This window comes from Thermobia domestica, chromosome 8 (genome assembly GCF_964235325.1).
Source record: "Thermobia domestica chromosome 8, izTheDome1.hap1.1, whole genome shotgun sequence".
Classification (NCBI taxonomy): domain Eukaryota; kingdom Metazoa; phylum Arthropoda; class Insecta; order Zygentoma; family Lepismatidae; genus Thermobia; species Thermobia domestica.
The window spans coordinates 83,428,803-83,452,736 of record NC_137461.1 but is presented as its reverse complement, the minus strand read 5'-3'; the positions used below and the strand labels follow the sequence as shown (position 1 = coordinate 83,452,736).

At 33.3% G+C, this 23,934-nt stretch overlaps 1 protein-coding gene and 1 long non-coding RNA gene across 2 annotated transcripts in view; both read right to left on the bottom strand.

The window, feature by feature from the left end:
- Positions 1 to 293: 293 nt before the first annotated feature.
- LOC145693008 (uncharacterized) overlaps positions 294 to 23,934 on the bottom strand; it is a 36,087-nt gene continuing 12,446 nt past the window's right edge. The window contains exons 3-5 of the long non-coding RNA XR_014132681.1: positions 19,840 to 19,941; positions 16,771 to 16,981; positions 294 to 12,258 (exon numbers count right to left, since the gene is read on the bottom strand). This is a non-coding gene — a long non-coding RNA (uncharacterized LOC145693008). The remainder of the gene's footprint in view (positions 12,259 to 16,770; positions 16,982 to 19,839; positions 19,942 to 23,934) is intronic.
- Positions 12,095 to 22,413, bottom strand: LOC145692198 (uncharacterized). Its single transcript, XM_081767497.1, has 4 exons — positions 22,405 to 22,413; positions 19,840 to 19,941; positions 16,771 to 16,981; positions 12,095 to 12,258 (listed from the first exon to the last, which is right to left on the bottom strand). The coding sequence occupies exons 1-4, from the start codon at positions 22,411 to 22,413 to the stop codon at positions 12,095 to 12,097; spliced, it is 486 nt and encodes a 161-aa protein (XP_081623623.1).

Sequence of the window (23,934 nt, the reverse complement as noted above, 5' to 3'; positions counted from 1 at the left end):
ACTACGACTGAAAACTGATTCTAACATGATTAGAGTTACAAAAATTCTATTAAATAAAAATAAAATCTGACTAAAGTACACACTTATTATTAGTAATCTGTGTTACAATTTCGGATAAATATCTCTGTTTTCATCAGACACATTATCTCGGATTAAGGTAACGATAAAATTGCCAAAACTGTAACACAAATTAGTAATAATAATGTATGCGTGCTTTGCTTTCTTCAGATTTTATTTAAATTTTACGTGTTTCCAGAGCTAGAATGAGCAGCATTCCAAGTGAGATTTTCCTGAAACTTTTATTGCTTGCCGCTATGAAAGATGCCTCGGAATAAACTAAGAGAATTACAAACTCTACAGTAACATACTATCTAAAATAATAATAATAGGAATAGCTGAAAATATAGTTCAATCCCACATACATATATATATGAATGAAGGGTTGATTTGGATAAGAGTTCATGTATCAATGTCATTATTTTGTTAATGGTAATGTTTATTTTGTCTATCGTCTTTTCAATTTTGTGGTTAGTATTTATGGCCCACAGTGTGTATTACGTACTGCGTCTGGTATTGGTAACACTGCTTTCATGGTTATGGACACCACAATCTGGTATTCATGCGCTCATGGTATTTCAGTTGTGGAGCCATGGCCGATGTAAGTGGCTGCAGTTACACAATTGATGAATGATTACTGGCATGTATGTATGGGTTCACAAACGACCACACAGGGCAAATAATGACATAGGTAATAACTGCGTCTACTATTTTAAGCCCATATACACGTCGTGTAGTGTTATTTTTCTATATTCATCAACATATGAAGTTTTATACAAAAGTTTTGGCAAAAATCTACCTCGTAAAGAAACTTGATTGATTGGGAGAAACCTGCGTTTGTTCCAGGATGTGTCAAGACTACGGATGGCCAAAACCGGCTTTCATAAAAACCGGAAACCAGTTTCTAGAAAACTGAAAAACCGACATTTCGGTTTTCTCCAAAACCGGTTCGGTTTTTCACCGAAACCGGTTTCGTTTTTTTCAAAAAATGGGTTCGGGTTTTCACCGAAACTGATTTCGGTGAAAACTTCTCGAAAACACACAAAACTATTTCTGTGGAAACGGATTCGGTTTCCGGAGAACAACGAAACACTATTCTGGTTAGAAAAGAACAAATTTTAGGTAAAAAAAAAGGAACCGGTTTTGAAAACCGAAACCGGATCCGGTGAAAAACCGAAGACGCATACAGCACAATGGAGCACATACAGATCCATTAGATACATAGTTCGTACATGCAAGTAAACTGCGGAACAAGAATAAACGACCGAAAACGCCGTTAATTTTAATGACATTTTTGGTCGTTTGTTCTTCTCCCGTACTTTACTCAACTACAATATGTACTAAATAAAAATACTAACATTACTCTCTGTGATACTTAACCCTCAGGGTATGGGCAATTCTTGGTCACTCTACCTAAAAGACAAATGAATGATGATTTGATTGCTGTTGTGAAATAAAAGAAACGGGAGTTTCTAAGAAAACATCACGTATACGTCACTTGTCAATCATGCCTGCGTTAAGTCAGTGAAAAATAAGGATATAAGAAGACCTACTTTGCAGAAGAGAACTACTCTGCATATGTACAAGAAGGTTCTAATTCATTATATGTTATGTATCATTAAATATTTGCTACACATTACAGAACTCAGGCACTTGATACACTAAATAGTCAAACATGAACATATTTCTTATAGATATAATAAACATTTTATAAGGCTAATTACAGAATAATAATAAATTTTGTACTCATTCACCCATATCACAGCATTTAACAACAAAGTAGCAACAAACAATTCAATGTCACTCAAGTGTTAGATGTACCATCTATTTTTTTTAAGCCGAAGTAAAAGTCGTGTAGTGTTATTTTTCCTATTCCTCTACAAATGAAGTTTTATACAAAAGCAAGAAACAATTAATTAAAAAATTGCTGCATATCAAGAAAAAACTGCTTTATAGAAGTCATCCTGAATATTACTAGCTTTGCTCACAGCCACACAGCTTTTAATACAATAACAGCTACTGTAAAAGTACGTAACTGTCTCTTTGAAACGGAAAGGAGTAAAACTGAATTTACTAATTCGCCATTGAAGAAAACACAGTATTTATAATGTGTAAGTAAGATGGTCATCTTTACCCTATAAAAATATATACACAAATACACTGAGGCTGCTCACAGTTTTTACTTTACAGAACTTTTGTGGTTTTTTCGTATTTATTTCGCCAATATTGCTTTAGTGTATTTAACAATTCTACCCATTTTCACATAAAGTTTGTTAGTCTGTCTTTCTTGGGCACGTTTGATTATTAGTAGTACGTTATTAGTTTGCTTAAAGTCCGATTTGAAATATACACTATAACATGATTCTCCCTAATTTTTTAACTGAAATGTTTGTTTCGTTATTACATTTTCTTATCAAAGGTACCGGCTATACAAATTAAGTATGTAATGTTCAAATGGTATACTAAAGAATGTTCAAAAGAAACAGAATATGAATTATTTGGTTCTTTCACGCACATTGCAGTAAAACATTTCTAAAACTAAGCATTTGTTATGTAGGAAACTTCTCTATCTTGGACCACGTTCTGTAACCAACGAAAACAATATGCACATATTTCCATATAAGTCCATAACCTCTATCTTTAAACCAGTGGCGGCTCGTGACTACAAGGTGTGGTAGTGCCAAAATTGTGCAAAGTAAAAGAGCTTATCCGTTAAAAAAAAATAAATAAAAAAAATGCAAAGGCACAAATAACTCATTTTATAATTATTTTATTACACAATAATTAGTGATAGATAGGTAGATATAGAATGTTAATGAATTCTACCGACAAACTGTATGAGACAATTCCTCATATGAAAATAAGAGAAAAAAAAAAATCATATAGGCTTGTAGTGAAAAGTACGTGCTTTCAGGGTTAGGACTGTCCAAAATCGTGGAAAGCTATACTGCAACACGCGTTAATTCGAATTCGAGAAACTGAAGTGGCAGTCCATAGCAGCATTAAGAAGTTATACTTAGGCTATTCAGAAATGTCTAATTCAGCAATGTGTAATGGATGCTCAAGGGTCCTCCTAGAGTGCATAATTTCCAGACATACTCCCAACAGAATCCTTAGATACGATTTGCCTTCAAAGTGGATCCAAAGGCAAAAGTTAAGTCCTGAGAGTAGTGATCATGTAATGCCTCGGTGGGATGTCAAAAGTTTTAGGGACTGTCAGCACTAAGGTCCCTCGTGTTCGGAATAAAGCGTCCTGCAATATTTTATCTCACTCTTATAAATTAAAAAAAAAGTGACAAAATATACTGTTCAAGCGTGCTGTTGACTTTTTTAAAAAGAATAATATCCCAAATATCCACTAATTCAGTGAAGCCAGAGTTTGTCCAGCTTGCGTCCCCTTCGAAGAAAACACGGAAAAAAAGCATTTACTATATCACAACTACAAATCTAACTGTTTTACAAATAGATGTTCTTGTTAAATCAACGCAATCTTTCTTTATTACGAGTCATCTGCTTCATACACAATTTTAAATCAGGCATTAGCCTTCCTAGATTTTTATGAGTTACTATGACGTCATATGATAGCGACGAAAACGTAGGCCTAGATCTCAATCATGTTTCAAAAAAAAAAAAGAAAGAAAAAAGAAAAGAAAGAAAGAAAGAAAAAAAAAGAAAGTGAATAACAGCATTATAATGAAAGGCACCTCAAAACTTCCCAAAAATACATGATTGTGAAGAAACAAAGAAAACAAAAAACCCTACGAATCTAAAGTGTCAGTATACAATGAAAACCATGTACATTTTTACCATACTTTTGTCTGTAACTTATTATAAACTTTTTAAATCTCTCTCGTATTTAGGATCCAATTTTGTGACTTTACCAAATTATAATGTCCACATAAAATGCAATATTTCAATTCTTCTTTAAAAAATATTAGAAACTGTTAGAATTGTTCATTTAAAAAAAAAATTAAAGAGATAATAAAAAGACTTTTATGCACTAAGCGCTAACAATTTGTTATTCTTAAAAAGATTACAAACATCATTGCAGTCTAAAAGTGAAACATTATACGTAAGAGTCAATCCATATGAATCTCAATCTCAATCCATATGAAGTGGCCCAATGAGGGTAAAATGCTTGACCATTTTACCATCAAGTGATTTTTTTTATTTGTGGATTCCTACATAATTACAGACTCTAAAAACAATAATTTTATTATTATTTTTTTCTGATTTTTTTAAAAATTAACCTAGGGTTCACCAGGTTTAAGAAATATCAGTTAACGCAAACGTAAGAATCATCGTGTGCTGTCAAATAAAAATGGCTGACATCGGAGCAGGTACAACGATAAAAAAAAAATAATACTATTATTTTTGAACTTTGTAATCATGTAGAAATCCACAAACAAAAGATCATTTGATTATAGGGGTCAGGTATTAAATTATTTTTTGTCTAGTATACTTGACATGGACTGGCTTCCTAAATATATTTTGCTAACAACAAACCAAATAATGTCTTTCACCATTTAATATAATTTATTTTAATGATTTTTTTTTTTTTTTTTTTTTTTTTTTTTTTTTTTTTTTTTTTTTTTTTAATAATGGTTCACATTTCTTATACTGTTGTTAACGAACAGGAATATATCAGAAATGCAATTGAAATTAAATAAAGTTTACCCAAAATGTGCGTCTAACAAGATAATAATGTATCACGGGCGCTGGTCATACATTCACGACATAAAGGGCAACACTAAGAGAATGATACATATAGTGATAATACTTATCGTTGTTATACATTTGCAAATCTTTAAAATACAAAGGTGCTTATGTTCCCGGATGTATTGTCATGAGTAATTCAAAAAAATCTGCATCTGTCGTAAATTTCGCACGGTGCGATTGTTCGAAGGTTGAAAATATGGACGAAAAACGAAACGGCACAAATTCACTTATAAATTAATGACATAAATTTGCTAGTTAAGATTAGGAAATGAATATGCATTATACAAAACCTATTTCAAAATCAAATTATACTACCAAAATCATTCGCAGCCAGAAGACAGACTAACGATACATTTACTCGCTTAAGCACAAAAATAATCATCTAAAAACATTAACAACAATAGCAACAACAACAACAACAACAATTACTATATTTAGTCCCCAAAAAACACTCGACGAGTATATCATACTTTGATGAAACCTCATATTGCGGAACATAAAGTTTATCTAATTAATCACAAAGTAACTGCTTATCAGGGAGTATTGAAAAATTGCGAATTTTTATTCTACTAGCTTTTATTCGTTTTGAGTGTAATGTGTATTCTCAGGAACAAGACTACATAATAGTGAGACTTACAGTTTAACGTGGAATTCCAACCACATATACGAAGTCGCGCTCCCTAAAACAAGTAAGGAACGACATATAGGGGAAAGATATATATTATTTTGTGTCCACCCTGTATATACGCTCTTATTTTATTAGCATACCTGTAATATTGTGCGAATTAGAGAAGAAATATTTTAAACCGTAAAAGATTGCCAGATTTAATCAGTTCGGTTACATACTCGGCGTGAGTTTTTTTCAGGCTATATAGTTAACTACAGACAAACTACAATATCTTAGTTCTATACATTGCATTTACACGTAGCATGTTACAGATTTACTACCAGAAGTGATTGTGTTAAAACTATATTTATAATGCATATGATATCTCAATCTCTCTACAATTGGAACTTGTTCTCTTCAGATTGAATTTTGGCTACAATCGACTACCTTTATCGGTTAAAATTCGATGTTTTATTGCATGTCTCTACGACCATGTAAGTTCACGCAAAAAATGTCTCGTTTTAACTTATGTTAAAATTCATTTATTGTGCACATGAGTTACCTAACATGTAATTCACTTTTAAAAGTTATCACACTACGTTCAAGATTCAATTAAACAAACTAAATCATCCCTTAATAAATAAATACTATTGATGGAACTTTGCAAGAAATATACTTACCATAGTTTAAGTATTATAGTGTATAAATGTTCAGATGTGTATAAATGTTAAATGTTCAGGAATCAGCACAAAAACTGATACTATAACACCGGAAATATACACCTTACATACTACAATAACACAAATAACTATCTTAATATGATTCGACAGTACATTAAACACTATAAACCGTACACAATAATACGAAAAAAACTTCACTACAAATATAAAGATGCTAAAATGTTTATAAAACATTTATATCAAAATATGCAATATCAACACACTTAAAATTTTACATAAACATTAATTATAAAAAGAAAAGTATCTGCTTGACATTAACCATCATTTTCAATTCTCACGTACACAGAAAATACGATCTTTGAATGTGGTGTACAATATTCGTTGTTCGTATGTGTCATGTTATTTTGGACACGTGATCTATTTACTTATATCACATGAAGTATGAACAGATAACATATATAACAACATCACAATAAATCATATTTATAGAAAATTCATTTTTTGTAAGCCTAAGCTTAATATTTATATTAGATTCATGATTTAGAATAAGTAAGTATTATTAACAAAGAATATGTGCGTAATATAGTCACGAAAATTCTTTATGGATAACAAACAAAACATTACAAATGTAAAGGTACAGAATTAATACACATTAATACATCGCTTATGATATACAATGACCTCTTACGTATAACAAAAATCGAATGCTTTGATCCTTCATTAATTCCTTCACATGAGCTATGTTACGCAAAAGATTCACAGTTTTTTTTTTTTTCCTTTTTTTTCCAACGGTCCATTTCTTTTCACACAGCCTTTAAAAACTTATTTAAAATTTATTGAAGAGGAAGCTTTGGTTTATACGGCATCCCTTACAATTTCTACAACAGAAGAATTGCTTTTACAAATAAGAAGAACATATTTTATTGTTTTTAACATTCACAGTTTTATAACTTCAGAAATGTACGAAAATAAAGTTTAATCCCCTTTATTTAAAAGAAAGAAAGATAAGGAATGTAAATCACCTTATTGTAATTACAAAATATAAGAAATACTAATTTCTGTTGTAAGTAAATGTACAGAATTAAAAGTAACACTGAATTAGTAAAAATAAATAAATAAATAAATAAATAAATAAATAATAATAATAATAATAATAATAATAATAATAATAATAATAATAATAATAATAATAATAAAGAAAAGAAAAGAAAAGAATCAAAACGAGTTACGAAAAACTATAATTAGGCACAATATGAACACCAATTATAAAAAATGTAAATATATTATTACAAACACGTTTTTTAAAATATCTGTGAAGTTTCTACAGAATCTTTTCGATATTCGTAACGAAACCTTGTAAAGAGTAGCGCATTTTGCACGAAACAATATCGATAAAGTTATTAAAAGGCCAGAGATGTATTGAATAACATTCATTTTTTTAATGAGAATTATAAATAAAACCAAATAAGTTGATGAACCTTTAATTGTACTTGAAACAAGACATTTATCTTTGTTATGACGGTCTTCAATTCACTTATCATATTTCCTACTTTATCTTTTCAAATGCAAATGAAGCGTTGAAACCTTCGTATCATCGCGAAATAAAGATGGACATAAAATTCGAAATAACTTCGTTGTGTGTGATATATGTTAATTAGATTTCGCTTTTTATTTCGGTTCGCTCTGATTGATATTTGATCACAGCACAAGTTTCATACTAGAAAATACCTAAATTAAGAACAATACTATATATAAATTTACAACTATTTCACAGTTTTTTTCCTCTAAGTCATTTCTACAAACATCTTCCCTCCAAGTTCTAAATATAAAGTAACCGAACCATGTTTAGCAGTTACAAGCAATCTTGTTCTCACACATGTTTGCACCAATAATTTTAGAATAAAACAAACGATCTGAATATGTTTTGTGGTACATTCACAGAATTAAGCTCTCTTTAAGTTAAGGAAACCATTAAAAATGATTATCAATTCGCTTCAGTTACTGGCGAAAGAGCATACTTTTTCTCCCTAGCTGCTTTGAATTGTATAAATATTATTTCTAGTAAGTTGTCTTTGAATTTATATCTATCTAATTTCTGTGGAATCTTCTTATTTTTATCAATATAAACAGTTTCCTGTCAAGATAGAGCAAGTAAAATCTATAACGTCAATATTTTCCTTCTTATTGTGCGCTATACTTCACGATAAAATTTAATTACCACAACGTATTCAAGCTTTTGAAACTCAGCGTGGAATATTCATGAGTAAAAAATCCACGCTTATCTGGTTTGCAATATGAGTCGCTCTTATTCTATGTGCTCTATTAGTACAAGTTCATATTTGTGTCCTATAGCTACACTCTTAGCCGATCCCCCACACTAAACCAGGACAGTACTCTTAAGATTGTTGGAAGTAAAAAAACAAATTATGAATTCCTGGAGTGTACACAAGTTACAGCAACGCAAATAAGAACCTACACAAATTTCATCAAAATAACATAGAATACATTAATTGTTTCCGTATATTTGAAATACTTCTTTGACAAGTTTCAGCATTTGTAGATTCCTCGATTTTATTTGTTCCTTGTGCTTTCCAATAAAGCTCAAGTTGAAAACAAAAAGACAACGTCAAAATCAAACATGACGGGAGCAAACAACCAAGCTTATGGCCCTAATCAATCAATACATGGTAACTTCTACACAATAAAAATAACACTACGTTAAGAAGTGAGCAGAAATACAATTGCACAGAGAATTATACTGAGAAATATATACACATTTATTTGGTTCTTATTCTAGTAATTTTATGGGATGATCAGAAAAAACGTACTTTTATTTATCTTCTTTCAACAAACGATTAAAAAGTAATGACACAGACGTAACATAAATAGGAAAATTTATAACAATCTTTACACACATCTCTCCCTTAGTAAAGTTTAGCAACAAAGAATGATTATTATCCATAAATTTAAATGTTTAATTTCAATTCAGTTTGACAGTTTATAACTGAGAATGATCAGCGTGAAAGTAATTTTTGACTAGTGTACTATTAATTGATGCAGGCGTAACTTATGGTAACTTCAGACGAAAAAGATTCAAAAATTGCCTTACAAGTGCAGACATTAAGAGCATGAATCTACCTTGTTTATTGAGTTTTCCTGAAAGTACATACACCATTAACGTAAAAGTAATTGGAATATATTTTTGGCGTATAAAATAATCTGTAATGTAAACTACGGGGAATTACTAATCTTTTCCTTTTTTAGAAGATTTGTAAGATCTCCGGTCCTTCACTGAGGAATATTTACAAGAATTCCTTTCTACAAAAACATGAGGTCCTTTTGTTCAATTTTTCAATTTTAGAATTCTTGAACCTACAGAGCATGTTTTTCATAAAGTGACTCGATCTCGATCTTCACGAGAGAGATGTTATCTGTTGAAAGACGTCACAGTATAAGCGACTGAAACCATTCATAGGAAACTCTTAAAGACGCAATAAACAAAGTAGAGTCATAGTACCACTTTTTACATACGTAATATTTAAAACGGGGGGTCGACCATAGGGTTAGGTGCAAGTTGACGTAGAGAGGAAGTTATTGTTATTCTGTTATCTAGGTTCACTAGTAACATAATTCACTTGGGTGTTTTGTCCCAACACTCCAGATATTTTAATAGTGACGTCATCAAAATTACACGGGGATCCAAAGTTTTCCAAAAGCGGGAAATTTACGGAAATTTCCATATATATCTCTGCCTTCTTTCCACAGCCCACATGCGTTGATAACAATGGAAAGTTTACATAGTACTGAGAACAACCATAAGCCCAATCCAATAATTATAGACATAGGTTTGCAGTTTTGGATCCCAGCTTACAAATATACATAATTGCACCCATATGACCCTCCGTATCTCTGTGTCTTACGTCACAAACCAATAAGCGATGTACCAATAGAAACTGTGCGTGATGCTATAAAGATTTGTAAATCATAAATCTAGCACAATCATTGACGGTGGAAAAAGGGAGTGAAATTGAGAAAAAATGGGTCTGGAGTCAAAAAAGTGCAATTCTATGAAAATTACCTAATAACTTCCCCTGTTCTCTTGTAACCCCATAAGTGATCTGATATTTGAAACCCTTGTCAATCCTGAAAAAAAAAAAAAAAAAAAAGGATAAACAATAAGCCTAGCCCACTTAGATACTGAGCAGCATGGACTTCAGTAGGATTCAATCTGTTCACTAAGAACCTCGTCTTTGAAGGGTTAATATTGTTACTATACCCATACCTGGGGAGTAGAAGGAAAACATCGAAGTTATTTTAGTTATTAAGTGGCCACAGATGTCAGAACAGTTGCAACTTTCTCCCTTGGCCGACTTACTTACTACTCCTATAGTCGGCAATAGGACTAATAAAGGAAATTCTATTAAACCACTAACCTTTTGAAAATTTACATTAAATTGACATAATCGTGAACAAGACACACAAGCTTAATGAAAAACAGTATACAGTGTGACATTTCGATACAATAGAAGTATCTTGTGTAATTAAGTTACTGCTGTAATACTGAAAGGTTGTACTTTGTTCATGATTAAATCAATTTAAGATAAAGAAACAATAACTGCTATGACAGCGTTCTCCATTCTTCTTCACTCTCTTATTTACTACGGCATTACGATTAACCACACACACTCACACTTCCTCTTCTTACCGACATTTGATAGCAGAAAACCACAAATTTAAAATAAAATCTAAATTTTGAGCTCACTTAATCTCACAAATTCAGTAAATATTTAAAATTACTTAATGACGTAATAGGATGTATATTAATAATTAAAAATTAAAATTATACCCGCTAAAGCCCCAAATGGTGACATGGATATATATACCTAATCGTGAAGTAAGCAGAAAAAATAGTACAGGTAAAAATTAATTTTCAAATGATTTGGTGTAACCTTTGTACCGGGCTTCAGAACACGTATGTCAAGTTGGCCACTCACAAGAATTTAACTAATTGGTATGCCCTTAGAATATATTCAAATACATTCAAAAATATTAAAGAGGAATAAAGCAATACATTTTGAAAAATATGAGGGAAAAAGTATACCATGTTCTACATGTCACCAATAGTTATTATCACTGTGATGAGTTGTTGGCGTGTTTCTGTTGAAAAAACGATAGAGGAGGAAGGAGTGACTTTCGACAAGGAATTTTTAAAGCAGTGATTCAAGGAGGATTAGACCTGTCTCTACAATGGAGGAAATTGATCAAAATATGTGGTTCTGCAAAGATAAAACTTTCTTAAAATATTCGCATGAAGAAAGATCACTGAAACGTAGTGTCGTTTTGCTGTCATCATTCGAGTGATTTAGTTAGCACAATTTTAATTATTTGTTATCAATAAATATGTGTTTATTATCTAAGATATTTTCTGTTCACTTTTACCTTGTATTTAACATTACTCGAATTTAACTATTGATGATGAATGACTTACACAGTACCTTCTCATAGAAAATACGGAACTAAATGAAAATTATAAGGTTCGATAAATCTAATAAAGTATCAAATTTGAATGTATACTTCTTGTTTACACATTACATTTCTATATTTTCGCCACAAATACGATTTAATTCGATTATGTTTATTATCGTTATTATTATTAAAAATAAGTAAACTGAACACATTTTAAATCAATTAAATCCCTGAACACGATTTCTTTTTACTAAATGCATTTTGATCATATTGTCAGTTCTCGAAGTTATCTTGCAATGACAAGAGCTATAATTATACTACCTTGAAAATAGCAGAAACTAGAGACAAGCTATATTTTATATCAAGCCTAACCTAAAGTGATATTTTGCCTTAACACATATTTACAATAGTAAGTCCCACATATTAATGATCTTATTGGAAGCAATTTGGAGAAGACACTCAGAAAATACACGATATTCAGATATATATATATTTACATATACACGAACATATACAGTATATTTATATATGTATGTGTAGTAACTTGTGCTAACTTTCGTGTAACTCACTTATTCAGAAACTTCCTCATGTCCTTGTTCTGTTCTGCCATACTTACGTACGCAACGTCAGCCTTCTCGTTCATTCTATCTAGTATATTCAGCTGAGCGGCCATTTTCTCAGCAAGTGATTGCCGAGGTCGTGGACTAGAAGTGTTCATGGGTACTCCACCTGTTTAAGTAAGCAATTACACACTCAACCCAAATACTCACTACTACAAAAACATTTAAAATATTCAAAATGACAATCTAAATGGAACAGTTGTAATATTTACTAATCAGATTCACTGAAGAACTTGTAAAAGCAACGAACAAATACAATAACCACCTTTCTAATATTTTGTTCTAATCCCACAAGATCATGACAAAAATAATAATAATAAAAAAAAATAATAAATAAAATATACAATCAGAAGGTAAAGCAAGATGATCTCAACGTAAACACGGAACATGTTTGTTGAAATTTAGCGTCCTTTTTCAATAGCGAAGCTACTATTCTCATTACTAAGTGAAATGCCCGTTCTTTGCACGTAGAGAACAGGTTTATGGGAAAATCTGAATCCCTTCTCCCTTAGAATATTTATTTCAATGACAGTGTAATGTAAAAATGCAGAAGATACTCTACTTTTGGTATAAGTACTGAAACACCCTACTCCGCAGAATACGCCTTTAATCATATTGATATGATTAAAAATCCAGAGGAGAGCACTATCTTTCAAAAGCCATTTTAAACAGGTCAGACGTTTTCTCGACCCGAAAGTTATGGTTTCAACACAAATCATAGTCACTTTTGACATTTTATTTTTCACCCCCACCCCACCCTCTGTCTATGGAAAGAAATGAATTCAGAATTAAACGGCATTGGGGACGTCACTATTCATTTCAGCGACCCCGAAAAACTATGGATTGCACACCAATATCAGTATTGCGTTTTATATTATATGTCACGCCTTCTAATTCTCAACCTGTGGGGTGCCTTACTACCACAGTATATTTTTCCAGTTTGAAAGTCAAATGTCTACCAAGTTCGGTTCAAAATGTCTCCACACGTTCCGGAGTTACGCTGGAGTATATATTCATACACACAAATCCAAATATAGATAGATACGAGAGCAATGCCAAACGCCAAAGGCGCTGCCCCTATAAATTTCCAATCTAGCTGACGTGCCCGTTCATGCCTAAACTTGGGATTAAATGTCACCGCGATTATAATCTAACAGCTTGACGAAGCCAAACTATGGATTCAACACTAATCTTAGTCATCTGAGACACTACTTTTCACCCGTATTCATCCCCCACGCAATGGAGGCTGAACTTAGATTCAACGCTATCGGCAGTGTAATTATTGATCTTAGCGAGATCGAGAACTACGGATTCTACGCTAATATTGGTCGTTTTCGATTACTTCTACATGTAAACTCCTTCCCCCTCCTCCAGGGATACTAATGGGGCCTGCACTTGGATTTAAACGGATTATGGAGTGCCATTATTCATCTCAGCGATCCCGAAAACTATGGACTCTATACTATTATTGGTCGTTTTCGATCACTTTACGTTATTCCCTTCTACTCTCTCTGGATGTGCTAGGGTGTCTTCCCCAACTGGACGCTGAACATGAACTTAAAGGTCACCGAAACTGCCACCAATCAACTTAGGGATTCCGAAAACTGTCTTCGATACTAATCTCGGTCATTTTCATATTTTTACATGTCTCAATTTCATCCCCTCCTAGCGGAGGCTCAACTTGAACTTAAATGACATCTGGAGTGTCACTCTTTATTTAACGACCCCAGAAACTATGGACCCTACACTAATTTGGTCTATTATTATTATTATTATTATTATTATTATTATTATTATTGTCTCAACCTCTACTCTGTCTAAGAGTTTTAAGAGAATCTTGCTCCCACTGGTGGCTGAAATTGGACTTAAACGGCATCAGAATTGGCAGTGACGCTGAAAGCTAACGATTTAACACTAATGTCGGCCGTTTTTTATATTTTTATAAGTCACTACTTCACCTTCACTTCGCCTGGATGCTAACGGGGGATTAAATCGGACTTAAACGGCATCGAGTGTCATTATCTAAACGACCCCGAAACCTATGGATTCGGCAATAAGGCTGATCATTTTCGATCATTTTTATATGCCCCCCCCCCCCTTTGTTCCCTTAGGAGTGCTAGGGGGGCAAGTCTTACCCTAATCTTGGACATAGAAGGCTTCAAAATTGTCACCGTTCAACTTTTAGACTCTGAAAACTATGGATTGCACACTAATATCGACTGTTTTCGATCATTTTTATGTCTCCCCTTTTCACTCCCCCTAGGTGCGCTACGAAGGCCTACGCCGACAGTACTCTTTTCCAGACTGTCAGTAATATGTGTACAAAGTATGATTAAATTGCTCCAGGCGTTCCAGAGTTATGTTGGAACATACATACATACACACATTATAGATTATTATTCAAACAGAACTATACACATAAGAACATTCTTACCTAGAAATTTTTTGAGAATTTGGAAAACAACATTAACCATGAATTTAACTTTAATAATTATTTACGGTTTTAGCCAAAACAATTGGGGATTCTCATTGACAAAAATTTCATGTAAACCACCTCAAGTTATATTAAGAGGGAACTAACAGTAGTGTTATCTATTGTACAGGAAAGAAACAAGAGAAGTGAAAGTTTCTTGGTGTTTACTTGCATTCATTATGTTTTCTTAGTTAACAATAATAATCTTGACCCTTAATTCCCAAGTCCGAAAGACAAGATGATTGGTTTCATGTTGGAAGTTACCTGATGATGTTTGAGTAAACTCAATCTCTCACGTTTATCGTTCACCTACAAAACATTCATTCTTCCGTACGTGCGAAGGAAGCACACACTTAATATTCAACTCTTCCAGAATGTATCTTCAATCAAGCAGAATTACATTTGTTTGTTCTTCATTTCTTTAAATTGCCTGGAAACCTCGCATCAAAACATGATGCCTACAGCGGCACTTTTTTTTTTTTTTTTTTTTTTTTTTTTTAAGTGTTTACTTTTAAAAATTCATTTCATTAAATTGGTCAAAAGTCCGCTAAAATTCGAACAGCTTTCGACATATTCACATAACAAAACTGAGAACGTATATGATACTTTGAAATATACTCGTAACAGCAGAAGAGTTTGAAATCAGTATGAATACTAAGAATTACCGCTAAAATCTAACATCATTTCTGAATATAGAAAATGTATATGTTCTTTAAAGCCGAGTGGCTAACGTGCGTGCTTCTGAGAGTGTAGTCCCAGGTCGATTTCCGATGGGGTACTGGTTTCGTACACGAACACAAGTAGTGGTTCGGATCTACTGTAACTTAAACAATAGATCCAGTCTCATACAGTATCCGTGCTGAAAAAAAAAAAAAAAAAAGTGTTGAGCTTCGATCAACCAACGAAAGTGTGGTGTTTCGTAACTTAGTTTTAGCTGTGTGTTGTAACTTAATAATATTGGTTTCGTAACTTATTAATTTACGTAGTATAATGTGGAATCGATCAGGTTATAAAGCAAGGAAGAAATCAAAATGATCTTTACCAATAAATCGTATAATTCATCTCGGAAATAAAAAGAGTTAATAAGTTTGTCCTAGTTAGTACAAGATTTAAACTGAAAAAAATGAAAGAATGAAATCAATTTCTGAATGCTAATCTTCTGGAAAACCTCCGCATTGTTATGAACTTCTCATTTAAATACTTTATATAACAAAATAAAAGGGAAACTTACAAAATGAGAGTTGCAGAACCTTAGAGTTTCAAGTTTATTTTAACGACATCTTAGACCAGTCAATGAGTTTGGTCTCTAGCTTCAAACTTCGACTGCCAATTAACATCTGACTAGGGATGGGCAAAACCAGTTTTTATAAAAACCGAAAACTGGTTTCTAGAAGAACCGAAATCAGAAAAACCGACATTTCGGTTTTCTCTAAAACCGGTTCGGTTTTTACCGAAATTGGTTTCGGTTTTCTCATAAAACTATTTCTGTGGAAACGGAATCGGTTTCACTTCTGGTCAGAAATAGAACCAGTTTTGGAAAAACTGAAACCAGATTCGGTGAAACACCGAACCGGTTTTGTAGAAAACCGAAACCGTTTTCGGTGGAAAACTGTTTTTTATACTCACCACTACTTCTGACTAACATAAGTAACTTGTTTGTTTATTATTCGGGCAGTTTATATATCTAAAATTTGTGGCTTCACCTGTGTGTTTGTTCCAGTTTTCAATTTCTTATTTTTGAATGCTTTCAACTTTCACTTTGTTCCCTCTGACTTTCAGGAAGTGAGACTGTTTATTTTTATTTCTGGAAATCCACTAATTTTGTTTACTACAAATCTTATAATTTTTTATATAACAATTTAATACGTCTAAGTAATTTATTTTACAGGGGGACAAGTATTGGAATTTTTATTTCACATTTAGCATACTATGGTTCAAGAGGTTAAAATATCTGAAGGCTTACTGTCGTAGGATATATTGAAGGGAAAGAATGACGGGGAATTTCAGCATTTTATTATTTTAAATCTGTAGTTGCGAAATTTGCCTCTATGACAAAGACCATTCTAGCAAATTGCATCACAGATAGTCTGTACGATTAAGTAGATTGTCCATTACAATAAAAATAAGAATATTTCAACCTGTACTTACCGGCTACCGGCTCAGTTTCCGAAGTAGAAGCTTCTGCAGTCGGCTCAGTTTCCGAAGTAGAAGCTTCTGCAGTATTATTAACATCTTCTACATTGGCAGGTGCAGAATCAGATGTTTCCGAAGTTTGGCTGCACTGGCTGCCAGTATCACTATCATTTCCTCCAAGTACGCTTTTCAATTTAAAGGCAACTTTCAAACTCCCACAGACAGTCTGAAACGAAAAGTACAAGATGATCACATCTTTCAACAATTTATTGTGCAAGTTACTCCAAACGTAACTTCTAATTTTCTATTGCAATAGTTTAGACAATGTGACAGTCACATCGTACAGCATTTTAATAATTCTCTAACTATACGTCGTTAATTTCACTTGTACATTACTGTTCTTATGTAACACAAAGGTTATGAACGAAGAAATCTGTTACTTAACTAAAATAATAGAACCACTTTTCATAACTGAGAAATAAATTTCAACATCCTATGTAATTAGTGAAAAATAACACTAACATATGCTTATATGTCCTTAAACATCTGTTGATTCATATACAATATCAATTACGAATTGAATGATAAATTCTACGCACATTTTAAAGAATAGTAGAAAGAATATCCCTGACCTTTGTAACTATCGTCATATTTAGTGATTAGCTTTTCCAAGTGTCTTACTTTTGTTTCTGATCATTGCTGAAGTTTTCGTGTTGAGACTACCACCATCTCCCAAGACTTTTGGTTACATATTCATTAATGTTTTTGTAAGTTTTAGAGAAGTTATGAAAATAACAAGCTCTGATAAATATTTTACTCTGAATATTGACTTTTATATAGGATATATAGTGGCGTATTTAGGTGGGGGGGCTTCCGGGCTTAAGCCTCCCCCCCCCCCGAAATCTTACTATAGTAAAATATATGAAATATCTTGCAGAATTTTCACATTTTCAGGCAAAGCCCCCCCCCGAAAGTTAGCAAAGCCCTCCCCAAAACAAAATCGTAAATACGCCACTGGATATATATATATATATATATATATATATAGAGAGAGAGAGAGAGAGAGAGAGAGAGAGAGAGAGAGGAGCATCAAAACGTAAAACTGAAATTTGTATGTTGATATCCTTGTATAAGTTCTGTTATGCACAATAGTAGCTTTACTTGTAAGATACTCTTAGATCTGCACCATACTTTACTTTCTAAAAATAGGCTTATCGTGGTATTAAGCACAATTCACAGTTCTAAATAGTCTACACATTTATGGTATTTTGTAAGTTAAGTAACATTAAGATGGAATATCGCTATAGAATTAAATCTCAATGACAATAATCGCAGATGTAAATGTCCCCTTCCACACCGACAATCTGTGTGCCCAGACCTCACATGATACACACTGAACCCAATCTTCTCCGCTAGTGTCTTCCGAAAAGTCTTTCGCAAAAAACTAGAATGCATCATTACTTTCTGGTACATACACACTAAACCTTAATCTGATGATGAGTCGTAGTCTGCCTGTTCATACCTTAGCGTTTTCCTTGACTTGGACGTAAACCCTACCCATTGGGACTTAACCCTACTTGCATTTCCTTTTGAGTCTTCTTGTCTACCTGCGTTCCGTTTACTTTCTCTCTGCACCTTCTTTTCCATCGTACGTAATAGTTCTTTTTTATACGGTGACGGAGTTATCACTGCCGCTTGAGTAGCTTTACGGCCTCTGGTTGACAGGTTTGCAGAAAGGGTATGTCGGTTTATAGAACACCTTACTCCTACAAGTATGTACATGTTTCACTACCAAAGAGTATCAGTTGGCCCAATAACCACGGTGATTTGCAAACTTAATAATTTAAAGAATAAAAGTTTGTAATGAGTAAATCATCTACCTCTAAATAATTCTCGATTTCGGATGATGAATTATCAACAGAATTTTTACAAACATAAAAACACAACAAACAAAAAAGAACATAACAATGCTCCTCACACACTAATCCACCCTCACAATTGGTTTAAACTGCACTTGCTCCACCTAATGGTGAGAGTAGAAATTACTGATAATATCTCCGCCAGAGTGCAGCGTGTTCCAGCCCAAAAAACGGTGGTATGTCGGTTTACAGACCTATGTCGCTTTTGGTGATTTTCCTATATATATATATATATTTATATATACACCAATGTGCAAAACAGATAAAGTAACATAAAATATTGCGTATCCGGTGGAAATGAATGAAAGCCCGGCAGCACATCTCTTACACGTATACACGGAACAACATTGTATCGGGTGACGTCAGCGTAACCGTCGTTCCGAACGGGTCTGCTCCCCCAATACGAAGCAGTTGAATGACGAGACAATGCGTATCAGAGGGCTGTTAAGGTGCATTGTAGCTGTGTAACTCATAACACCATTGCCTGGAGACATTTGGATGACTTCACACGGGGAAGAACCATCGGAAAACTGGAAGAGCAAACCATGAAGAGTGTCGCCCAAGAGTTTGGTATTGCTCTCAGCATTGTTTCACGTGCACGGGCAGAGTTTCGAACTACAGCCAATGATATGGTGGTGGTCGACTATGGTCAACTACAGTAGCAAACTACCGCTGCATTGTGCAACAGGCGAGAAGGTACCGACATCAAACAGCGGGTGCAATTGCAAACACATTTGACAATACTGCAAGACGCCCAATTTCACGTTTGACAGTGGCACGTCGATTATATGGGGCCTAACAGCCATTACGTTGTGTTCAGTTTACATTCGCACATCGACGGAACAGTCTGTGTTGGTGCCAAGAACATCAGAGCTTGGTCGATGAGGAGTGGGGTCACATTCTCTTCTCACATGAGAGCAAATTCAGATGGAGTAGTGATTCTTTGGCGTGAAGCGGGTACATTGTCAGATATGATCGTTTTAGTAGTCCAAGTGTTCTTGTGTGGGGAGGCTTAATTCTTGAGCATACCGATCTTCAAAGTTTTGAAAGCAATAATAACACGCTATTATTAAAGAGAGAGATTATTTTCGAATGCTTTATGGGAGTGCTATACTCCAGTTTCTGTAAATTTATACATATGGTATTCACGAGTACAAAAACTTACCTTAAAACGATTTATTCTCTTCTGTGTCTTTAGTAAAATACTGCTTAGTTCATCCAAACCACCATCTACATTATTAAACGATTCATCCTGCTGTTCCAGTTCCTGAAAATAAAAATTAAAAAAGAAATGTACTTATAACCTCGATTGATATCCGCACTAGAAAATACAATACAAATGAAACTTGAAGATTTTTTTTCTGATTTTTTTTAGCTGAATTATTATATTTGCACTCTACCCAATCTTTCGAGATTTCAAAATTCCCTGATTTTTCCAGGTTTTCCACACCAAAATTGTAAAAATCCCAGTTAAAACTTTTAATAAAACTATACCAGAAACTAATAATTGTAAATAGTTTATTCAGGCTAATAATTGTCGATAACTGTGCTACCTGCTATCTGATGCCAAGGATGTCGATAACGTGCAGGCAATTTGCAGGCGAGCTGAAGGTGTAACGGATCATTTTTTTCAATGCTACTTAAATTCAATGTTTCTCGTTCCTATGGACATGGATCCGGATCGTCAAATTTGAAAACGGTTAAAATCAGAATAAATAAAATATCAACACGAATCCCGGAAATGAACAAAGTCTCAAAATGAATCAGAATTCTAGCTGGTGTAGCCAAATTTGTAAACGCTAGTATTTTGTAAACTACGGTTTTATTTGTGAAACTATTTTCCTGGTTTATATTCAACGCATTCTGACTCCTTTTCCAGAGTCCTTCATAAAATAGTAACCGCTCGTAAAGAATCTATAAAGCATCGCTTTATTACTTATACTAGACTTTCATAATATTGTAATTTAATTGTTTTATAAGACTAAATTAGACTGTTCCGTTTTAGCGATCTCATTTATTGTTTTCAGATAACGTCGTACAAAAGGGATTTGACATTATGAAGAATATCGATAACAGCAAATAACGTCTAATTTTAAAAAAATATAATTCTCAACAACATAATTATACGATAGTTTTATGCTATCATATTATTTATATATCTTATTTTAAAACAATAGTTTCAAAATATATCCTCTTTATGGTGAAATAAAATTATACATGTTTATATTGCTTGTTTCCATTAAAAAAAAATAATTTACTTCTCTGACTAAAATACCTCATTGTAATAACACATGCAATGAACTTCGATATCTATTTCAGACTGATCTCGAAAAAAAAAATCTAATCGTAAAATAAAATAGCACATTACAATTCTCCTCCTTCGACAACATTATATTTTCATGACTCCTCATGAAACTTTCATTAACTATAGAGTTGTCTTATCAAATGTATTGGTTCCAGCGAGCGATAATATATCCTCTATTATATTCCACAATCATATTCCTTCTCAATACTAGTATTAGAAGGGAGTAGTGGCAGATACGAGGCATCACTCTATATGGCCATAGTATTGAATTACTCAATTCAGCCACAGAACCAAGATTGATGAAATAATGGAGAATATGAACTATATACAAATGAACATGCATGCACTACGAAAAAAAAAAAAAAAAAAAAATCCTACCGAACAGCATCTTAAAGTTAATCCATAACACATAGCTTTTGTTGTGGGGAGAATTACAAAACCAAAGTTTCGAATCAAATGAAGTGCCAAAGAAAGAAAAATCCTATCTATTTAACATAGCAGATCAGTCTCTCATAAATACGTAAGCGCAACAAGCTGATGCCGTAAGTACATCTACAAGTGAGGTAATTACTCTGTAATTGGATGTCATCAACATAATCCTTTTTATATATATATATATATATATATATATATATATATATATATATATATAAAAGCTTAGCTTAAATTCCATACTTACATCTATTTCTGGATTTCTCGTGCGTATATCTACGATTTAAATTATGTCAATAGCAAGAAACATAAAACTTGGTGTTATGCATAGTTACAATGGCAACAGAAATTATTCATGATCGCTATCATGGTTCTAGAGAATTCCAAGAGACTACATTAGCGGAGAGATAATCAAAGAATGTCTAAGATGTGTGAAGCCGCACACAAGTTAGCTCGACATTTTTATATTCACCATTATCGACACACAAATACAATACTAAACGATGTTTTTCAAAGTTACTTTGATAAAAAGAATTATTAGTATGATGATTAGCGTCGAAGTCGCCATCTTGAGTTTAAGGCGTGTCTAAAAGTTTAAGGAAAACTTGGTTTACCTGAAGCACTGAGGTTGAGGTTGTATTTTTATAGCTTACGCACTGTTGATCAGCTCGGAGATGTAACCCAATTTCAATTCCAGTTAGAGTTGAGTTTCGGTTATATCACGAGTCTGGCCGCAGCTTAGTTGTTCCGTGGTGCCATTTCTTCGGCCGGAACGAAATATCCTACCGTGACAACAGTCCGTAAACAGATTGCTTAAATTTTGAGCAGAGGATTAATTTTGTGTCTAAATGTGTCTAAGGGTTGTGCCGAATCAAATATTTTTTTATAGGTTGGCCGAATCGATTAATTTACCACATTTTCTAACTTAAAATCACTCTGCTTTGTCACGGTAACTCAAGTAGACATGTTTCACTTTTCCTCTTTCTTTCTTACACTCGACATGCTTACTCGCACATTATACATGATAATTCACATCACGAATGATGATAAAAGTAAACATATTTTCCCACTCAAATTTAAAGATTTGCAATACTTCTATTATCTATATATATAAATCCTAAACTAAAATCTTTAACGTGTGTAACTAATTTATGTACTATTCTCACTTACTTACGTCATGTGACGCGTCTTCATACTCTTCTCAAACAAAAGAACAGCGTAATACTTGTAATAATGCAAACAATTGAGAAAAGAAAAAGAAAATGAAACTCTTACTGCAACGCAAGCCGGCTTTCATCAAATTTGTTTTTATTAGTATACGTAAGTAATTTCTTTATGCCAACGATTATCGTATTAATAAAATGCACGACTTCAGTTGAGTAAAGCCTAAAATATGTATACATATGTATGCAAGTATATATTTTCCACATAATAGCGAAATTTAAGTGAATATGCATTTGTTGTTATATGTCACATTCGAGAGTAAAACGGGTCACACACATTTTTATCGCAATGGATAGCTATGTTAAATTTCTCTCCAATGTAATAATTAGTTAATAGGGTTTCTCTCCACTAACGAGGTCTGCAGATATACTATACGCGGGTCAATAATATTCGCCAAACATAGAATATTCGTTACGTACCAGTACTAAATTAATTTAAGTCGACGCCTAACTAGTTTCTAAAGACAATCACATAGCCTACGGCGCAGGTAAAGAATACATATACCAAGGCTATGGCGCAGATAAAAATTACGTAGGCTACGTATGGCATCAATATAAAATAGTAACTATAATGAACGGAACACGGATGATAACAGATTAAACACAACTTAGCACTTATAAGAATAAAGTCCAACCTAACACAACCTAAAATAAGAAAATTCAAACACTGCGCAACTAAAATGTAATCAGAATGTAACGTTACCAGTATGGTATGTTACAAAGGCTTGGGGGGGGGGGGGGGGAACTACTAGTTATGATAATGAGCGTCTTTGAAAGTCAAATTCAAAGACATATATATCGGGTGTTGCAAAATAAGTGTTACAACTCTTGGGAGGTGACACCTACCACTGAGACAAGAAAAAAAAAGTTCTCTTGAACTTTCGGCTATCGGACATAGTTTCAGATCTACGAGGCGCCGAAAGCGTGGGAAAATGCCTTTCGGACGCCAATAGTTCGGAAACTATCCAACGTAAAGAGGGCGGGTAAAAAAATTCACTGAAGAAGTCATACCTGCTCTATTGAATTTTGCATGTTTCACAATCCTACCATGCACGCGCAAGGGATTCCCCAAAGGAACGTAGGGAGTCCCGGATAATCTGCCAAATGAAAATTGGTCTAAATGGATATGAATTGATAGGGTTTCTACCAGGTAACAATAATCCGTTTATATTAAGTCGATATCTGGAACAAATACAAAATGGCGGACACCTTCATGCCTGTTGTGTGTGGTTGCATAATCACCAGGTGCGTATGCTGGCCAACAGTGACGTTCTGAGTATTGAGAGTAGCGAATCTGTAC

Bases quoted from the DNA above. Each gene is read 5' to 3' on its own strand.
- LOC145692198 (XM_081767497.1), bottom strand. The intron at 16,982-19,839 runs GTAAGTTTTTGT...TTTTCGTTTCAG, and splicing joins AGAGAATAAATCGTTTTAAG to ACTGTCTGTGGGAGTTTGAA. The intron at 12,259-16,770 runs GTAAGTACAGGT...TTACTTAAACAG, and splicing joins GGAAACTGAGCCGGTAGCCG to GTGGAGTACCCATGAACACT.